Here is an 18,921-nt window from a genome sequence, read left to right as displayed (position 1 = left end):
AATCAAAGAGCTTTTCAAAGCAAACCTTCAACTCCTTTAATCGCCAGCGAGAGCTCCTCCCACACAGATCTAAGGGCCATGAGCTCAGTGTTTTCGTTGCCCCGGGCAGATTTATGAGGTTATTCTTCAAGAAGGGGCGGGAGAGAGGGGAGCTGTGGCATATTGCTTAGCCCGGGGGGCGGGCAGGGAGCGGGGGGAGCGAGGCTTTGCGGCGCAGGGACTTTGCAGACAGCCGCGGCTTTCGGGGACGGAGGAGGGGAAAAGCGGGATGGAGCTGGGCGAGCTGGAGCCCAGGGCATGTGTCCGGCGAGCAGCAGCCCCTCCATCCCCCGGCCGGGCTGCCCGCAGCTGGCGAGGGTTCGGCGCTGGGCATCCCTCAAAGCCCGGGCGGAGCGGCCGCTCCCCTCCAGCCCCGGCCGGCTGTCCTGGCAGCGGTTTGCGGAGGGAAGGAGGAGGGAAGGAGGAGGGAAGGGGCGTGCTGGCAGTCGCTCACGGCTGTCCAGCCCGGCACAGCCCCAGCTCTGTCTCGCTCCCGCTGCGCTGCGCTCCCTCCGCGCTCCGTCCGCACCTGCTCCGCTCCTGCCAGAGCGCAGCGCTGCAGCAAAGGCTGGGCTGCTGCCGCTCCTGCAGGGCGCCAGCCGGTGGCTTCGGGATGGGGCAGATCCTGCATCTCCCGTCCTGCGTCTCCCCTCGCGCAGGAGTTGGATTCACCCGTTCTCGGGGTCCCTTCCAGCTCAGATTCTGCACCCGCACCCAGCGTCAGACATTGCTCACATCCAGATACCTGTCACCACTTCCCACCTGCCCTGCGAGAGATGCCTCTTTCCTTTGGAACTGAGATCCTGGGGAGGCTCAGGCGTGATGGCACTGTAGGCACAGCCTTTGTCACCTGCACTGTCGCCTGCAGCACTGCCTGCTGTGGCTGGAAGGACTTGAGGGATGCACCCCTTGTTCATGGACCAGTTTCCTCCAGAGAGCACAGCATCCCATTAATTCCAACTGTACCCACACTGGGAAAACAGCAGCCAAGTCAAGTGAACATTGCTGGACCCAAAGTGCTTCTACCTCATGGCATCTAGAGCAGAAAGGGAGCAGAGCCTCTGGCAGAAAAGGGACCTGGGAGATGAAGCAGCAGGAGGAAATGGAAAGAAATGTCATGAAACTCATTGGAAATTCAGAGACTTCTGAACTTCCTTTCCCTTGGAACTAGAACAAAGAGCCAGCATGTCAATATTTAGTATAGAACAACAAAAAAATTAATGAACTGTGTTTTAAAAACAGCAAAATGTTTTGCTTTGATAGTCTTGAAGTCCTGCAATGTGAATATTAAATGGCCTATGGGTAAATGTAACAGCAGTAGGTGAAAATATGTAAATAGAAACTTTTTTTTAGAAAGACACCATGAAGTGAAAACATTGAAATCATCTCTCCTGATTGAACTTGTTACTACATTTCTACCGTTTACAGTCCCATGAACATTGTCCATTTTCATTAAGCTTTTCCTTTTCAATTAAATGAGATATTGCTTGGAAAACCATCCCACCAAACATGCTCTTCAGGCAGCTCTAGGACTGACTTCACTATTAAGGCATGCTGAGAGCTCTAGAGCTCAGCCTGGAGAAGAAAAGGCTCTGAGGCAACCTTAGTACCCCTTCTAGTGCCTAAAGAGGCTCAAAGAAAAGAGGGAAAGCAGATTTTACATGGGTAGATAGTGATGGGATAAGGGACAATGGCTTCCCACAGACAGAGGGCAGATTTAGATTATATGTTCATAAGAAATTCCTCCCTGTGAGGATGGTGAGGCCCTGGCACAGGGTGCCCAGAGAAGCTGTGGCTGCCCCATCCCTGGAAGTTTGGGGTCAGGTTGGATGGAGCTTGGCACAGCTTGGGATGATGGAAGGTGGAATGAGATGATCTTTGAGGTCCCTTCCAACCCAAACTATTCTGTGACTCTATGATTAATGGTCCTGTGTGGGAACTCAAAATGTCTCTCAGACATTTTTAGAGGTTCCAGGCCTTGGTCAGAAGCATTCTAGACCCTGGCAGACAGCTGAAAAACAACTGTGATTTTGAGTTTGAGCCATGGAATGAATTACCAACTTTGGAGGTGGAACAAGCAATCACAAAAGGTTAGATAGTATAGTATAAGTAGTTACGAAGTAGAGGGAAAATTTTTTTAGTATTGTACAGGGGGGTTTTAACACATGTACAGGGGGGTTTTCACTTTGTACATGGGGGTCAGAAGTTCTAAGATGGAGGAAAGTGGGCTGAACCCATCCTTCTTCCTTCTTCTTCCTTACCTCCATGTTCTTGGTGATGTTGGCACTCATAGATTGGTTTAGAGTAGAAAAACACTTGGCAACGTAGGTAGTAGGTATTGGGGAATAATTGTAAACATGTTATACGTAATATATCTTATAAAAGATAGCAGCAACCCTGGGCGGAGAGAGAGACGAAGAAGACAGCAGATAGAGAGGATGTCAGGGTGTGTGTGTGCCTCTACCCAGGCCACTGATCAAATAGCCGCAGTCCAAGAACATAATCTGTTAGATAACTAGCAATAAACTGCCTTGAGACCGAACAGCTAAGCCTGCGGAGTTTTTCTTTGGAAGCACGGGTTGGAGGAGGAATTTCACCACCACATGTGGCCCCAAAACAAGGCTGGGGTTCCCACAGTCCTGCAACTCTGGCTTTGCTGTGAGCACTCCCACCCACCCTCACTCCCTCCCCCTCCCTGATCTGGGCTCCCTCACCACTGCTTTATCTGCTTACTGTGGAGTTCGGTGTCGTTCCACTGCTCTGCCCTGAGCCTCGAGTGCAGACCACAGCCAGGAAGCACCTGCAGAATCGTGCTCATCATCCTCAATGTGGGGATGAAGGCACACTCAGCACTGCTGTGGGCCAAGGGACCAGGGCATTTCAGCTCTTGCTGCGCTGGGAGCTCCACCTTGCCCGAGGACACAAAAGGCCATTTGGAAACACTTGCCCAGGAGCTGTGCTGTTTCCTTGCTGCTGTTCAGTTTCTCTCACAAGCTGTGCTGACTCCCAGATTTTCTCCATTTGATTTTCTCCTCCTTTGTCCTAGATTGCAAGGCAGTATGTATTCTATTTGCCATCTGTTACAGGTGTGACAGTTATCTTCTGTTAATTGGGCAGTTTTCTTTATCTCTTCCACAACCAATCCTCCCTCTGGGGAGACATCAGCTGTTAATGGGCTATTGAATGTCACTGCACTGATAAAAGTTACAGCATCCCATTGGGAGAGGCTCTGCCCAGAGGGAGGAGCCAAGCATTCCTACCTGGATATAATCTGGGTTTTTGGGACACCAGGCTCAGCTTTTCCACAGGATTCACAGAGGAAAGGCTGCCTTTTCCACTGGACCTTCAGAGGAAGACTCAACCCTTCTACAGGATCACTGCTCTGACAGAACCACATCTGCCACTGCAGGGACTGCAGCCAGTCCAATTTGGACAGGTTGTATTCTGACACTGTCTGTGGTTTTTCTTTTGTATTACTGCATGTATTTTGGGTTTTTTCCCCCTTTTCCCAATAAATTGTATTTCTGACTTGGAGTCTCTCACTGATTCTGCTTTCAAACCAGAACATCCTTGCAGGCTGGAGAGCACAGGATAGGAATTCCTGTTTCTGGTTAGTGCTCATCTCCCTGCTCCAGAGCCAGAGCCTTGGATTCAGTGCCAGCAGCTCTCCCTGAAGTCTCAGGCAGGTCTTGGTTTGGACCAGCCCATTTGAGTATCCCAAAGTCTCATTGTGCAGGAGTGCTGGGAGATGTTCCCCCTTGGGGCACTCATAGCAGCACAGCAGCAAAAAGCCACTGTCACCCACGGGAGACCCTGAGGCTGTAATTGAGGTGCTGAGCAATTGGAGCTGAATCCAGGTGGCCTGCCCCTAAAATCTTTGAGATGCTGGCAAGCATGCAGAGCACACCTGTGTCCCTGTGGAGAGCCTGGAGGGAGCCAGCAGGTGGACTTTGTAGAGTCCCTTTGAAGGAACTCAAATTCCTGAAAGTGGGAAACCCTTGTTAGCCCTGATATTTTGGGTGTGGAAAAAAAAATGTTCCTCAAAGCTGATAAATAGGGAATATAAATCTGTGAATGCACTGCAGTGTGCAGAGCCCAGCTCTTCAAGTGCCCCTCAGCAGCTTTATCTCCCTCACCCACCACCCCAAGCCCATAAACATTTTTCCATTGCTCCTGCTTTGGTTTCCTTTCTCCAAGGCATTCCCAAGGATGAGCCTGTTGGCTTTGGACTGTACAGGTGTCCTGGGTTGTAAGACGTGTGCTTTCTATCCCCATCTGTCAGAGCTGGGGCAGTTATCTCCTGTTCTTTGGGCACTTTTCTTTATCTTTCCCACAGCCAATCCTCCCTCCACGAGATCTCTGCTGTTCATGGGCCATTAATTATTAATTATCTTCTGTCCATGGCCAGTGAGTGTCCCTGCATGGCTGAGAAAATTCCATCATCCATGGGGAGATGCTCTGCCCAGGGGAGCAGCCAAACATTCCTACCTGGATCCAATCTGACCTGGGAACAGCACAGCAGCCTTTTCCCCCTGCATTCCCAGAGGAGCAGCTTTCTTCCCCTGCATTCCCAGAGGAGCAGCTTCCTTCCCCCTGCATTCCCAGAGGAGCCCAGGCCCATCTCCCCCAGCCCTGCAGCTCCAGAGGAAAACTCCCACCTTGTGCAGGATCCTGCTCCAGCAGAAGCACAGCTGGCACTGCAGGAGAGCTGAGCCCTCCTGGGATGGGGCTGAGCCACCTCCCTGACCCACAGGGGACAGGGCATGTTCTGACCCTGTGAGTGTTGTTTTGTATTTCTATTTTGTATGTTTACTTTGCATTTTTATTTCATTTTTAAAATTTTCTTCCCTAATAAATAACTGTTATTCTTACTCCCATATCTTTGCCTGAGAGCCCCTTAATTTCCAAATTATAATAATTTGGAGGGAAGGGTTTTGCATTCTCCATTTCAGGGGAAGTTCCTGCCTTCCTTAGCAGACACCTGGCTTTTCAAACCAAAACAGGGCAGGAATGGCACTTCATCAGTCTGCCAGCAGGACAGAGGGCCAAGCAGGGAGCAGCCCCAGTCTGCTGGCCAGCTGTAATAGCATTTGGTCGTCCTGGCCTGCATCATGGCCTGAGAAGTTGGAAGGGTCTGGGAGTGAGTCTGCACCTCTGTGGTGTGTTCGGATGGCTCCTGGTGCAGCAGTGGGGCTCCTGTGGTGACCATGGCATGAAGAAGGTGCTGTAGATGGTGACCATGGCATGAAGAAGGTGCTGTAGATGGTCCCTGACACCGGGCAAGCATCGGGCACAGGATGTTGACTCACTGGTCTGTACAAAATCCCCTTGGGCAGGAGGGCAGCCTTGGCCCCAGGAAGGACTTAATTTACACTTTGCTTTGGGATTTTGTGCTCTCTGCATTTTTGGCTGCTCCCCCTTTCTCCCTAGGATGTGTGACTGTCCCAAAGGCACACAGGGGTCCCTGTCACCCCTGAAGGACACCCCAGCTCCTTGGAAGCCTTAATCACCCCTTCAGCCCCAATGCCCTCCCCAGAGCTGTCCTGCCTGCCCAGGCTTCTGGAGGACAGCCACACATCCTGGTGCCCCAGCTTCTGTGGCAGCTCCTGGGTGCTCCCCACCCCAGGGGGTTGTGGTGACTGTCCTTACCACAGTGGGGCTGTAAGGGGCAGATGTTGCACATGGGGAGGGATTTGGGCTGAGGGGAGCTCCTTCAGCACTGCTGCTGTACCGCTCCAGGCACCAGCTGTGTGATGAGCCTGAAACCTGCTGCCTCACCCGCCTGCTGTTCTGTGGGTCTTTAGAAAATGCAAACACCAAGAAAAAGGCATCTTTCCCTCACTCTGCCCTGTGCTGGACCCAGCACTGTGTGACCTGGGAAGTGTCTTCTCAGCTTCAAAGCATCCCTGTCTCCTGCACATCCCTGCCAGGGGTCTGTGTAGCACCTGATTCCAGAGGGCAGCTCAGAGGAGAAGAGTGGGTGAAGCAGGGCCCCAGACCCCCAGTGGGATGCTAAATTCCAGACAGTGTCTCAAAATGTCTCTGCAAGGTGAGAACAGCCCTGAAGGCTCCTGGTCCCATTTTCCTCTAGGGACAGAGTGTGTGGAATGAGAAGCTTTCTGTCTGGAAAGCCTCACAAGGTGCTTGGTGGTATCTGGGAGCAGCCAGGACCTGCTGCTTTTCCCTCCCCCAGCTCCTGCTGTGGCAGCAGCAGCCTGCCAGCCCCACCAGCTGTGTCCTACCCAGGTCTCTGCTGAGGATGGGCACAGAGCAGCAGAACTGCCTGACCCCTCTGAGACCCCTGGGAAGGGGAGAGGCTCCTCCTGCTGAGCTTTGAACCATGGTGCTTCTGCTGTGTTGCCCCTCCAGGTTTGTGCCCCTCAGCTCTTCCCTGCAGTGTCTCCACTGCTCCTCTCCCACAGGGCCCTGCTCTCCACTCTGCCCGTGTCCCACTCCAGGAGGTTTGATCAGTCCACAAAAAAAGGAGCAATAGCTAAGGACTGTTACTGCCCTCTTTATTGACTGGAAGAGTGTAGAGAAGCTGGAAACAACATCTCCTAGGAACTGTGCATGGGAAAGATGAGAGGTAATGGGCACAAAAGAGCCATAGGAATTTGCAATTTGGTATTAGGAAACATGGGATGGTAAAAAATGGGAAAAAGGGGAGAGACTCAGAGATACTCCTAAGATTATCCAGTAGGTTTACCTGCTGGACAAGATCCTGACCAGCCTCACAAGATGGACCCATTAGAATGTGGATAAGAGACCTCCAAAAGTGTCTTCCAGCCTAGGATGTCTGGGCAATCCTTCCAGTACCTCCCCATGTATGTGGCTGGGGATAAGGGATGTGCAGGACATGTCACATCCCTCTAGACCTGGGCAGGGGCTGTGTGCTCCCTGGCCAGCTGATGTCCACGTGTGGCCATGGTGCCACTGGTGTTGCCTTTCCTTCCCAAAGTGTCCTCTGCTGAGACAAACTCTCTGTTTCTCTCCTGCAAGTGACAGCTGGACAGGCCAGCACATCCCTGGGAGGGAGCTGGCAGACACAGCAAACACGGCGTCTTTTGGTTTTTTGTGAAAGAGGAGCAGCCTCAGCAAATTGAGAGTGTTTCCTCACCCCAGCATTGTCACCTGTCCCCCTTGCAGGAGCTGGTAGCCAGATCCATGGGGCTGAGGGGGTCAGGATGCCATCCTGGGACAGGGGCCTGCCCTGAGCACCTGCACCCAGCTGTGGCATCTTCTTGGTGACAGCCAGGGGACAGCTGGGGACAGAACTGCACCAGCCCCTGTGATTCCCTGGGCAATCTGAGGTGAGGCTGCTCCTCCAGGTCACATTCAGGGTGTGCAGTGGTGCCATTTCAAGCATCAACAAGCTTTCCCCGTTTTCCCATTCTTGGAGCCCCTTTGTGCAGTGACCTCTCTGCTGCACAGGAATCTTCCCCTGTGCAGCTCTGCTCTCCTGCATCCCCAGTTTGCTGCAGTCCTTTCCAGGAGCTCCCAGTAGCTCCAGCCCCCTCTGCTGCAGCCCCAGACCAGCTCTGTGACACACATGGAGACAGAGATGTGGAATGTGACACAGGACTGGCACCGGCACCTCAGCTAAAGGGGAAATCTCTCCTTGACCACAGCTGCAATTTCACCAGCGAGGCCTCCGCTGAAAGCTTTGGATGGGGTCGGGGTCAGGTTCAGAGAGGGGCAGGAGTGAGCAAGGACGGGATTCCTGCACAGCGACAGGCACGGTGCAGGCGCGGCACTGGCAGGATGGGGCACGGCCACAGCTCATTAGTGGCGAGGCAGTGTCTAATCAAGGGTGATTACAGGATCCTTTCCTTTGCTCCGGAGGAAGCCCAGCTCTCACACTGCCAGTGACTTGCTGAGAACACAGGACACGGAGAAAAGAAGCTGGAAAGTTTTGGGAGCAGTTGCCTGCCAGCTCCATGTTCCTGCTGCCATTCCAGGGCTCTCTCTTCAGCCCTTGTAGCTCTCCAAAACAATCCAGCATTTCTTTACATATTTGGATGGCGAGTTCAAGCCTGTATTTCCATGAAGAACATAGATCTCACTCCAATATCCATACTTTCTACAAAATTTACGTTGATTTGCTTTGACAAACCAGCCCTGGCTGCACATTTGTACCTGGGAAGCTGATCTCACATAACCTGCGGACAGCAGCGGCAGGAGCAGGAGAAAACCCAGCTCTCCAGCCCTCCTGCAGTCATTCCCAGCTCGTCCTGACTCTCTGCCTCCATCGCTGTTTGCTCCTCTCGCTGCCAGGGTTCACTGGAGGAGCACCAGACGGGTTGGTTTTCCCCAGAGAGGAAGGGAACAACACCGAGGCTTCCTCCAGCACCGCCGGCCCGCCCCGCACGGCGCACCCGGAGGGTCCCGGGGCGAGCCCCGCGCCACCGGGGCTGGGAGGGGACCCGGCCCGGGCACAGGGACACCGCTGTCACCGGAGAGACCCGGGAACGGGGCCGGGACAGGCACGGGAAAGGGGCCGGGACAGGCACGGGAACGGAGCCGGGACAGACACGGGAACGGAGCTGGGATAGGCACGGGAAAGGGGCCGGGACAGGCACGGGAACGGGGCCGGGACAGGCACGGGAACGGAGCCGGGACAGACACGGGAAAGGGGCCGGGACAGGCACGGGAAAGGGGCCGGGACAGGCACGGGAACGGGGCCAGGAACGGGGCCGGGACAGACACGGGAACGGAGCCGGGACAGACACGGGAACGGAGCCGGGACAGACACGGGAAAGGGGCCGGGACAGACACGGGAAAGGGGCCGGGACAGGCACGGGAACGGGGCCAGGAACGGGGCCGGGACAGACACGGGAACGGAGCCGGGACAGACACGGGAACGGAGCCGGGACAGACCCGGGAACGGAGCCGGGACAGACACGGGAACGGAGCCGGGACAGACACGGGAACGGAGCCGGGACAGGCACGGGAACGGAGCCGGGACAGACACGGGAGCGGGGCCGGGACAGACACGGGAACGGAGCCGGGACAGGAACGGAGCCGGGACAGGCACGGGACAGACACGGGAGCGGGGCCGAGACAGACACGGGACAGACACGGGAGTGGGGCCACGGCCAAGGGACCAGCACCAGCAGCAGCCCGAAGTGCTGGGTGCTCCAGGCTGTCCCGAGGATCCAGCCCCGGTGACACGCAGGGCTCTGCCAGCAGCCGCATCAGTTCCCGGCCGCGCCCGCCCCGGGCCGGCAGCACCTCCGAGCATCCCCGCGCTGGGCTCCATGCGCAGGGATCCGCGTCCCAGCGCTCCGTGTCCCTGCTCCAAGCACCGTGGCCAGGGTGAAGGCGGCACTGAGCTCCGGAACACCGAAATGTCGCTGGGCAGCTCTGCAGCTCCCAGCCCAAGGGACAGCTCTGCGGGAATGACCCGCAGCGTCTTCTCTGCGGAGAGGCACCCACGGGTGCCCCTCCTGTGATACCTCAGGGTGAAGGGGGTGCCTGACGGGGCTGCCCCTGTCCCCACAGGCAATGTTCTCTATTCTCCCACATGGTCCTGTGACTTTTCACTCGTGGGCAGCCGGTTCCAAACCAGCCCCAGGGACAGTTCTGTGCAGTCACACCTCATGTCACAAGTGGTTCCCTCTCTCAGGGGATATACAGCCTGCATGACACATTTCTCTCATCTTCCATGGTCTCCAGTGAGCATCGTCCCTTCCTGTCTAATTTCTCTCCCAGCTAACCCAGTACCGCTCTGGCCATCCAGTGGCTGGCACAAGACTGCGCTCCTCAGGCGAGCAGGAGCAGCAGAGAACTTATCCAGCGGTGGCAGCTTCCACCTGGCTGTGCAAAAGCCCTTCCTGGGCGGGTTTGGGTGCTCTGCTCTGGCAGCTGAGCACCTGCGTCTCCGCACAGTGCGGGGACGTCGGAAAACCAGCGCCGTGGTCTGTGCGCCGCTCGCAGCTCCGCTCTCAGCAGGGAGCACGACACGAGCATCCCCGGCACGTCGGGGGCTGCCGGTGCTCCCCGACGGCTGCGGCTTCCCTTGGCACTGCCCCGGCTGCATTCCGAGCCGGGAGTGCCACGCTCCTGCCCAGCCTGCCTGCCAAACGGCTGCGGGCTGCCTACAAACCCAGCAAGCATCTTCCTCAGGGATAACTTGTGTCCCTGGGAGGGATAACTTGTGTCCCTGAGAGGGATGTTTCCCCTCTCGGTGTAAAACCTAAGATTTTTCCACAGTCGTTTTTCAAGATCCTCAGTCATCACCAGTACGATGGCACCGAGACCACCTGTGGGGCTAATAATGAACGCAGCAGCCTCTGTCAATTAACCTTTCGGGGTATTAACATCAGAAAGGGTATGAAACATTCAGATAATCAAGAGTTCTTACATAAAATTAATACATACATAATCACAACAGGTACCAACCCCCTAGACCTCTTCCAAGGCTTTAATGCTAATTTTAAAAAGGCAGCTTAGACACTGCTGGTGGCCAGCACAACCCAAACTCCGCAAAGCTCTGAGTTATTGCAGCTATTGAAATGCTTGACAGAAGGATCCCAGAGCAGTTTGCGCTAATTGCTGTGTAAAAATACTCCATTATGTTCTCAGACAATCAAAATCGACGCAGCAAGTCAGTTCCCCGGTCCGCTGCAATCGCGGAGCAGAGCAGAACATCGCAGTATAAACAGCGCTCGCAGAGGGGCGCGGGAGGAGGGGAGCTTGGCAGGTCCTGCCCAAAGAGCTGCCTTTTCTGTTGTTATTTTGCTTGGTTTCTAATTTCCACAGGAAATTTAATTTCGGGGATATGTGGCACCAACTTCCAAGGCGGAGGAAAGCTGCAGCTGTCGGAGGGCTCCGGGGAAAGCATTGCAAAAGAAGCAGCGAGGGCTGTACTTACAGGTAAGCGGTGAGAGGGCTCAGGTTGGCAGGGACCTCCGAGAGCCCCAGCTCGGAGCAATCCACCGAGAGCACGATGCCATCCTGCTCGCAGTGGCACTGGGGCGGGCAGGAGGGCGCAGCCCCCGGCTCGGCAGGCAGCGCCTGGCAGCGGGCAGAGCACGCCAGGAGAATGCCCCAGAAGAGGAGCGCGTCCATGCGGGGCACGCAGCGGGCTCGGGATCTCCGGCAGGTCCCAGGGCGCTGAGGATGCGGCCAGGCGAGGGGAGGCATTGCTGAATGATCTTGGTTATTGGGTTTCAAGGGCTGGGCAGGGGCGTGAGACACTCCAATGGGAGGAGTTAAACTTTCTACTCTTTCCCTCTCTCTCTCTCTCTCTCTCTTAGAGCTGGCAGGAATTTCATTCAAAGGGAAGAAAGGGGAAAAAAAACCCAACAAAAAACAAAAGAAACCTCAACAAATAAAGACCTGTTCATAGCTCCAGGACGCAGGCTTGTTTTGTAACCGTGTTTTTGTGAGATAGCAGGGCAGGGGAAGGCAGAGCTGGCTCCAACAGAGCAGAGGAGTATAAGGAGTGAGGCAGGAGTACCCAAGCAGCACTTCAAGGGCTCCAGACTTCGGGACGCTGAAATACAACCCCAGATAAAGGACTCTGTGTCTGTGCTGGCTGCTAAACTCAGCTGTGACTGGAAAGTCAGGGTGCAGCTGGGGAGAAGGGACTGAGGAGCTGAGGACCAGCTCTCTGCTGGGACTGACCATGCCCAAGGCTGTCTGTCTGTCTGTCTGTCTGTCCTGAGCTGCAGCCCTCACTCTCCAGCAGCCCTGTTGCTGTCTCCTTGCAGCAGGCAGGGGCTGGGGGGAGATGCAGGGGATGCAGCAGCAGAGTCACAGTGCTCTGAGGGGGGACACGGTGCTGCTGTGGGTTTTGCCCAGATGTGATCATGTGTGAGCTGCGTTTGCAGGAGCTGCCCAGCACTGATGCCAGGAGCAGGGGCTGGGTGCTTCCAGAGCTCTTTCTAACCCTGCCTAAAGTGGCCGAAGTAGAGGAGTAGTCCACTGAGTGGGGGCTCGTGTCATCTGAACCTGTGTCACGGCCTGGCTTGGCGGGGGACACTGCCTGGGCCAGGAGCTCACAGTGTCCTGGAACGTGTGGGATGTGCAGCAGAGCAGGATTCTGTGTCAAGGAGCTACTGAGCTCTGGGGTAGCAGAAGCAGCTGCCTAGCAAAGGGGGCTGGAGCTGCACAGGAGAGGGCTGCAAAGGACAGCCCCGTGTCCTCTCTCATGCCAGCCATGGCTGCTCAGTGTCACTGTGATGCTGTCAGTGACTGCTGTCATCCATGGCAGGGGCTTGAGGGATAGGGGTGAGCCTGGCCCCACAGCTTGAACCACCCCAAGTCTCTGTACAGAGCCAAGCATCTCATCCGTAACAGGGACAGCAGCTGCACATGGGTCTCACACTGAAGACAGACAGCTGTCCATGGGGCTTTAGGTGCATCTGGATCCTGGTTTGTTCCTGTTATACCCTGTTTGTTCCTCCCTCTCACCCATGAATGGAGGAGGTGAATGGGGCAGAGAAAGAAAGTCCCAGGTCTGGGTGGCTGCAAAGTGCACCCAAAAAGTCACCCCTCCCACTGTAACCATGCTATGGCAAAGTGCCCCGTGGCCAAGGCACAGGCTGAGAGGTGCTTTCACAGCCCTGCTTCCTCTGAATGGGCCTTTCCTTCTGGCATGAGTTTCCTGGCTGATATCCCCATTACTGCAGGATAAAAGAGGTGGAAGTGTTACCCGGGGTCAGGAAGGTGAACTGGCATAGTGGGAGACTGAAACAGCTCCAGCTCACCGGGACTGGGGTGCCTTGAGACCTGTGAGTCAGAGCGGGCATCTCCTCCCCAAAAAAGTGCCAGGTGGAGTTCAGGGCTCAGGGCTGATGCACCAACTCTGGCTGAGGGCTCCTGGCTGGGGTGATGCTGGATCTGAAACTATTTCACTTGCAAAGTGCATTCAGATCCTGCAGCTCCAGGACTCCCTGTGACTGTGCAGTCATTGGAAGGATCATCACCCAGTGCAGAGCAGAGAGAGGATTTTAGTTGGGAGCAGGAACTGGTTTAATTGGAATGAAGTCGCTTCCATCATGAACAGTGCTGGGGATGTCATTAATTAAACATTTGCAATGTCTTTTGACAGCTCCAAATGCAAAACACAAAAGCTTGGTGGGGAGACAGGGAGCCCTCCTCAGAGGGATGAGTCCCTGGGGCTCCCAGCACGCTTCCCCTGCAGCTCTGACACGGGACGTGGGCAGGGCCTGGAAAGGCTGGACATGCTCTGACAGCAGCCAGGAATTTGGAGTCAGTCTGGAGAAAGTGTCAGCCTGTCACTCCTGCAGCAGCAGCAGCTCTTATCTGTGATTCAGCAGCCAACCCCAAGCACATCCCACCCCCTCCTCCTGACAATTTCTAGCTCAGCACTGTCCTCGGGAGCCAGGGCTCTGCCTGACCACCCTGTGCAGACATCCTTGCAGAAAATCCCACTGGAGAGGCTCCTGTTGAAGCTGTCATTCAGCTGAAGCGGGGACATTTCCTCAGGAGGGCACTGACTGTGATTTTTGCATTTCTGCATGTCCTGGTGCTGGAGAGCTTTTCTCCATGTGCCTCACTTCGGCTTCATTGTTTGCTTTTTATTCCAGGCTGGCTGGGGGGATTTATACCCATGTCTTATTTCTCTGAGATCTTTAAACAGCTGCCAACATCCAAAGCATCACTTATTCCAGCGTGTCAGCCAGCTCCTGGCAAAACTGAGGGTCTGCACACCAAGTTACTTGGACCAGAGGGCTTTGATGCTTCCGTGGTGTCATAGTTTAACATAGGAAAAATGTAATGAAGCAATACAAAAACTTTTTCTATAACTCACAATCTACTGAACCACTAAAAAATAAACACGTCTCTGTGAAAGAAACATGTTAAAGACAAAAAAAAAAAAAAAAAAAAAAAACAACAACAAAAACCCCAAGAAACCAAATTTATTAATCTCAAAATTAATAAAATCTCAAATTAACAAACCAAAACCACTACACATGGCAAACCTGAAATGTCTGAACAAGCCCCTCGGGGGTGGAAGTGCAATTTCCAGCCGTGCTGAAGCTGCAGCTCAGTGGCAGCAGTGGGAGCCGTGCCGGGGCACTCGGGGCGTGATGTTTTCCTGCAGCTCAGCCGTGTTTGTGTGTTGTCCTCTAGCGGCAGCGAGAGGTCTGCGAGGGGAAGGTTTAGGTTGGATATTAGGGAAAAAAAAATTCACTGGAAGAACAATAAAATACTGGAATTGTCTTCCTAGGGAGGTGGTGGAATCACCATCTCTGGATGTGTTTAAAAAAAGACTGGACTTGGCACTTGGTGCTATGGTCTAGTTGAGGTGTCAGGGCATAGGTTGGACTTGATGATCTTAGAGTTCTCTTCCAACCTCATTATTCTGTGTGGTTCTGTGTGATTTTGCTTTTATGTAGTCTTCTTTCTACTCATCTGAGAAAATTTCTCTGCATAAAATGTATTTATGTATTTTGTGACATAAAATAGACAGCATAAGAGGTGTGGAAACTTTCATCAAAGACAGCCAGGAGCTGCCAAAACACCTTCAGAGAACCAATGCATCTTTAACAATCACAAGCCTGAGGCCTTACAATTCAACTGCAATTTGATTTTAGAAAAGACTGAAAGCATATGCTTCAGTACAGTTCTAGTGCACCCTCATTTTTGTTGTCAACTTATAAGAAAATAACAGAAATTTTTAAATGCTGAATAGTACTGTAGAGTACCACAGAATTCCTGGGTAGTTATTGTGAATCTCTTAATGGATTAATCCATGCATTCTTTTAAAATATTTTAAAATATTTTTTGGTAAATGTTTAAATATTTTTGATAATTTTTAATGTATTTTTTTAAATACATTTTTTTTTGCCACCTCTCAGTGGCAGATGAGAGGTAATGGTAACATCCCAAGTAACGTTTCTCCTGCTGTCTCCACACTAATAGGTCTTCCTACAGCTTGCTTAAAAGCAGGAATTTTTAAAAAATGTTGGGGAAATTTAGAACAGAAGATAAGTGGAGGACAAGGTCCAGCTCTGGTGAGCTGCAAGCACAGCCGTGGCCTCAGCTGGCAGGGGCACAGAGGGGCTGGGCTGGGGCACTGGGCTGCATTGCTCACTCCAGCACACGCTGCACGGGGCAGACTCTGCACTGCAGCCTGGCACCTGAGGAGGGCCAGGACCTCCGAGCAGGTCCTCGCTGGGGCCAGAAATGAGATTCCAGACAGGCATGGCCTGGGGGCTGTGCCTGGCAGGTGTGGGACTCACATTCAAAGAGAGAAACGGAGAGTTTCTAGCCAGGCAGCAGCCTGGGAAAGAGCTGGAGAAGAATGTAAATAATTCTTTATCTCTCTTGTTGTTCACATTGTTTATAGTTAAGTTCTATCACTGTGCATCAAGCACTCTGCACCAATGCTGTGAGTTGTTTTCACTTCAGAACCAATGGAGTTGGTGCTCAGGAAGCTCTGTATAAAAGAGCGGTGTGTTTTGAATAAATCAGAGTTTTACTCTCAGCAGCTTTCTGATCAGAGTCTCTTCATTCCTGTCCTGCCTTGACAGCAGCGAGGTTTTCTGGAGCTGGAGGCGTTCAGAGGCTGACGGAGCTGCAGCAATGGCTGGGGCAGAGCCCAAAGGGCAGCGCTGGGGTCCCTGTGCAGAGGCACGAGAGCTCCGTGGGGCTGGTGCAGAGCTGGCTGGGGCTGGGCTCTGTCCCCCAGCCGGGCTCCCTGGGCACTGAGGCAGGGCACTGCTCCTCAGGGGATGCCAAAGCCCTGCCAGCCACCTGAGCTCCTCCCGAGCTGGAACCTGGCAGTGCCCGCCGAGTCAAAGTGCTGGAGGCGCTTCAGTGCTCAGCAGGGGCCTGGCATGACCCCACCAATGTGTCCCCTGCCCTGCTCCCATGGGGCAACTGCTTTCGCCCTCTTTTTGTTTCTTTCCGGGTTTTATAGGGTTCTGGATCAGCCCAGCCGGATCCCAGTTTGGCTGCTGATCTCCAAGGACAGCCAGTCCATCGTGCAGCCCTGGGTGGTGCTTGTTATGAACAAAACAGCCTGGCTGGGACACTTGGGCTTGAGCTAAGTGCTGACATTGAAATGTTAATTAGCTAATTGCTCCTAGGAATCACCTACACCCCCACCCACACTGCCATTCTAGGGCTGGGATGCAAATAGAGGGGGGAGGGGGTTTTGGGGTGATAACACCCCTAAATGGAAAAGATGGGCACAGTTGAGGGAGCTGGATGGGTGTGCTGGTTGGGAAAAGAGAACCACATCCCTGCTCTGTGTCTGACCTGTCACCAGAGCCTGCAGGGGACTGCACTGGGCTGTGGGAAGCAGGAACAAAGGAACACAAACTCTTCCTGGTGTTACCAGGAGGGCAGGAGAGGGATAGATGCTGCTGGACTTCAGATACAGACTGGACACCTCTGCACCTCCAGCCACCAGTGTGCCACGGAGACTGCAGGGACAGACTCTGCAGCCTTCTCCCCCTTCGGCTACCGGGAAAAAGCTCCAACAGCGGGGGTGAGCTCCGTGTCGAGCCCCCTGCCCAGCTGATCTTTTTAATAAAGAGCTGAACATTAAAAAGGCATAAACCCTGTTCATTTCAGTGCTGGCTGTGTTTCACTGCCAAGGGTTCAGCAGGGACTGTTAGGGATGAGCAATGAGGCTGCCGCTCTCACAGTGAGGGTGAACATTCTGTGTGTGTTAAGGAAGTTTTGGAGATGCAGAGCTGTGTTACTGTAATGTATCCTCCCCTCACTGTTATCATGGGATGGCCTCAGCACTCGGGGAATTTGGGAGGGTTGGATCCTTACTGTGGCAACACCTGAGCTCCAGCCGAAGTGTGAGAAAGTGATCTGCACCCCGGGCAGCAAGGAAGGAGTCACTGACTGCCAGAGCAATCCCTAGGTCAGGGGTGGCAATATGTGGTGGAAAAATCTCTCCTCCAGCCCGTGCTTCCCAAGAAAGGCTCAGCAGTCTCTGTTGTTGGGTCTCAAGGCAGTTTATTGCAAGTTATCTAAAAGATTTTCTCCTCGGGCTGCTGTGGTTTGCTCACAGCTCAGGCAGAGGCACACGCACACCCTGACATCCTCTCTGACCCCGACTGCTTCTTCTCTCCTGCCCAGGGCTGCTGCTGTCTTTGATATGGTACATTACGTGTGACATGGTTACAGTTTATCCCAGTGCCTATTACCTATATTAAATGGTGCTTTTCTATCTTTTATATGGTACATTACGTGTTACATGGTTACAGTGTTCCCCAATGCCTATTACCTATATTAAATGGTGATTTTCTATCTTTTATATGGTACATTACGTGTTACATGGTTACAGTTTTTCCCCAATGCCTATTACCTATATTAAATGTGTTTTTCTATCTTTTATATGGTACATTACATGTTACATGTTCACAGTTTTTCCCCAATGCCTATTACCTATATTAAATGGTGCCTTTCTACTCTAAACCAATCTGTGAGTGCCAACATCACCAAGAACATGGAGGTGAGGAAGGAGAAAGAGGGAGGACAGGGCAGGCCCAAATCCCAAATCCATCTTAAACCCTCTGACCCCCATGTACAAAACCAAAACCCCCTGTACAGCACTCAAAAATTATTCCCTCTACTTTGTGACTACTTCTACTATAATATCTAAACTTTTGTGACTTCTTGTTCTTCCTGCAAAGTTGGTAAATCATTCCATGGTTCAAGCCCAAAATTACAGCTGTTTCCAGCTGTGCCAGGGTCTCAAATGCTTCTGACCTGGACCCGGAACATCCAAAAATGTCTGAGGGACATTTTGAGTTCCAACAACTGACAGGACTCCAGGAGGGGCTGGAGGTAGAAAAGAGGAGCATCCATCCTGAAGATGAGCACGTGGCTGGTAGTCACAGGGGCTCCCAGTGCTGTAATTTTTCCTTATTCAGTCCTTGTGTTTTATTTTTGTTAAGGTTTAATAAACCTTTAACATTTTAAAAGTGAGGGCTGTTTCTCACAAGCCAAAGCTGTGCCACACCCTGGGGAGGGCAGCAGGGGCTGCAGAAGGGCTCGCAGGGGCAGGAGGGGATGCAGAGAGCCCTAGGCAGGACCACAGGGCACAGGGACACCAGAGAAAACATAAACATCACCAGGACTGGCCCATGGGTGCTGTGGATTCACTCATCCACCTCATCTGACATCTCTGTGAGGGGACACTCACTCCTGGGACATCATCTCCCTTGACTCCTCAGACTTGTCATCCCTGGCTCCTCTTGAAGCTGATCCTTTAGGTTCCAGGTGGAGCACTCAAACAAATGGCATCTAAGTTTGATGTATTGGTTAAAGTTACTTAAATATTGGGTTTTAGTTGACTTACTGGTAAAGTTATATAATTAAAAGTAAATTAAGTAAACAAAAGTATAATATTTGATTGAACTTTATATATCTTTTAAGCTATCATCTAATAAAGAATTTGATAACACTACTGATTTTTATACTTACGAAGAAACTTAAAATTTACAATTTTTTGTGGATGTAACATAAGACAATAGGTGTAAGATGGAATTTTTGTGTAATTTATGTTTGTATGTGATCCAAACCAGCAGAGATGGAGCAGGATCCAGGAGTTTGGTAATTTGGATGTGTCTGTGAGCCCAGCCATACCCTGTGGAGCCGCCCAAGGTCAGAGCAAGGCCAGAGGAATATTCCTGGAGCCCTCACTCCCATCAGGGCCATCCAAAGGCTGGCACAGCTCTGCCAGGCTCTGAGCGAGTCTGGGCCCAGCAAGGACTCCCAGAGCCTTTCCAAAATGTCCCAGCAAACACCTGCAAACAGCAGAAGGCCCCAGTGCCCAGCACGTGGCTCCAGCTGGGGCAGGGGAAGGGCACTGTCCCAGGGCACACAGCAGCACTTTCACCTCTTGCTCTGGGAGGCACTGCTGGCAAAAAGGGGCAGACCTGT

At 53.0% G+C, this 18,921-nt stretch overlaps 1 protein-coding gene across 1 annotated transcript in view; it reads right to left on the bottom strand.

The window, feature by feature from the left end:
* Positions 1 to 11,241, bottom strand: part of LGR6 (leucine rich repeat containing G protein-coupled receptor 6) — a 156,138-nt gene extending 144,897 nt beyond the window's left edge. Inside the window, exon 1 of the mRNA XM_021527716.4 lies at positions 10,913 to 11,241. Within this exon, the coding sequence (XP_021383391.3) occupies positions 10,913 to 11,184 (272 nt within the window). The 5' untranslated portion in view covers positions 11,185 to 11,241. The remainder of the gene's footprint in view (positions 1 to 10,912) is intronic.
* Positions 11,242 to 18,921: the final 7,680 nt, after the last annotated feature.

The sequence above is a fragment of the Lonchura striata genome, chromosome 26, assembly GCF_050655825.1.
Source record: "Lonchura striata isolate lonStrDom1 chromosome 26, ASM5065582v1, whole genome shotgun sequence".
Classification (NCBI taxonomy): Eukaryota; Metazoa; Chordata; class Aves; order Passeriformes; family Estrildidae; genus Lonchura; species Lonchura striata.
This window is presented reverse-complemented; position numbering and strand designations above follow the sequence as displayed.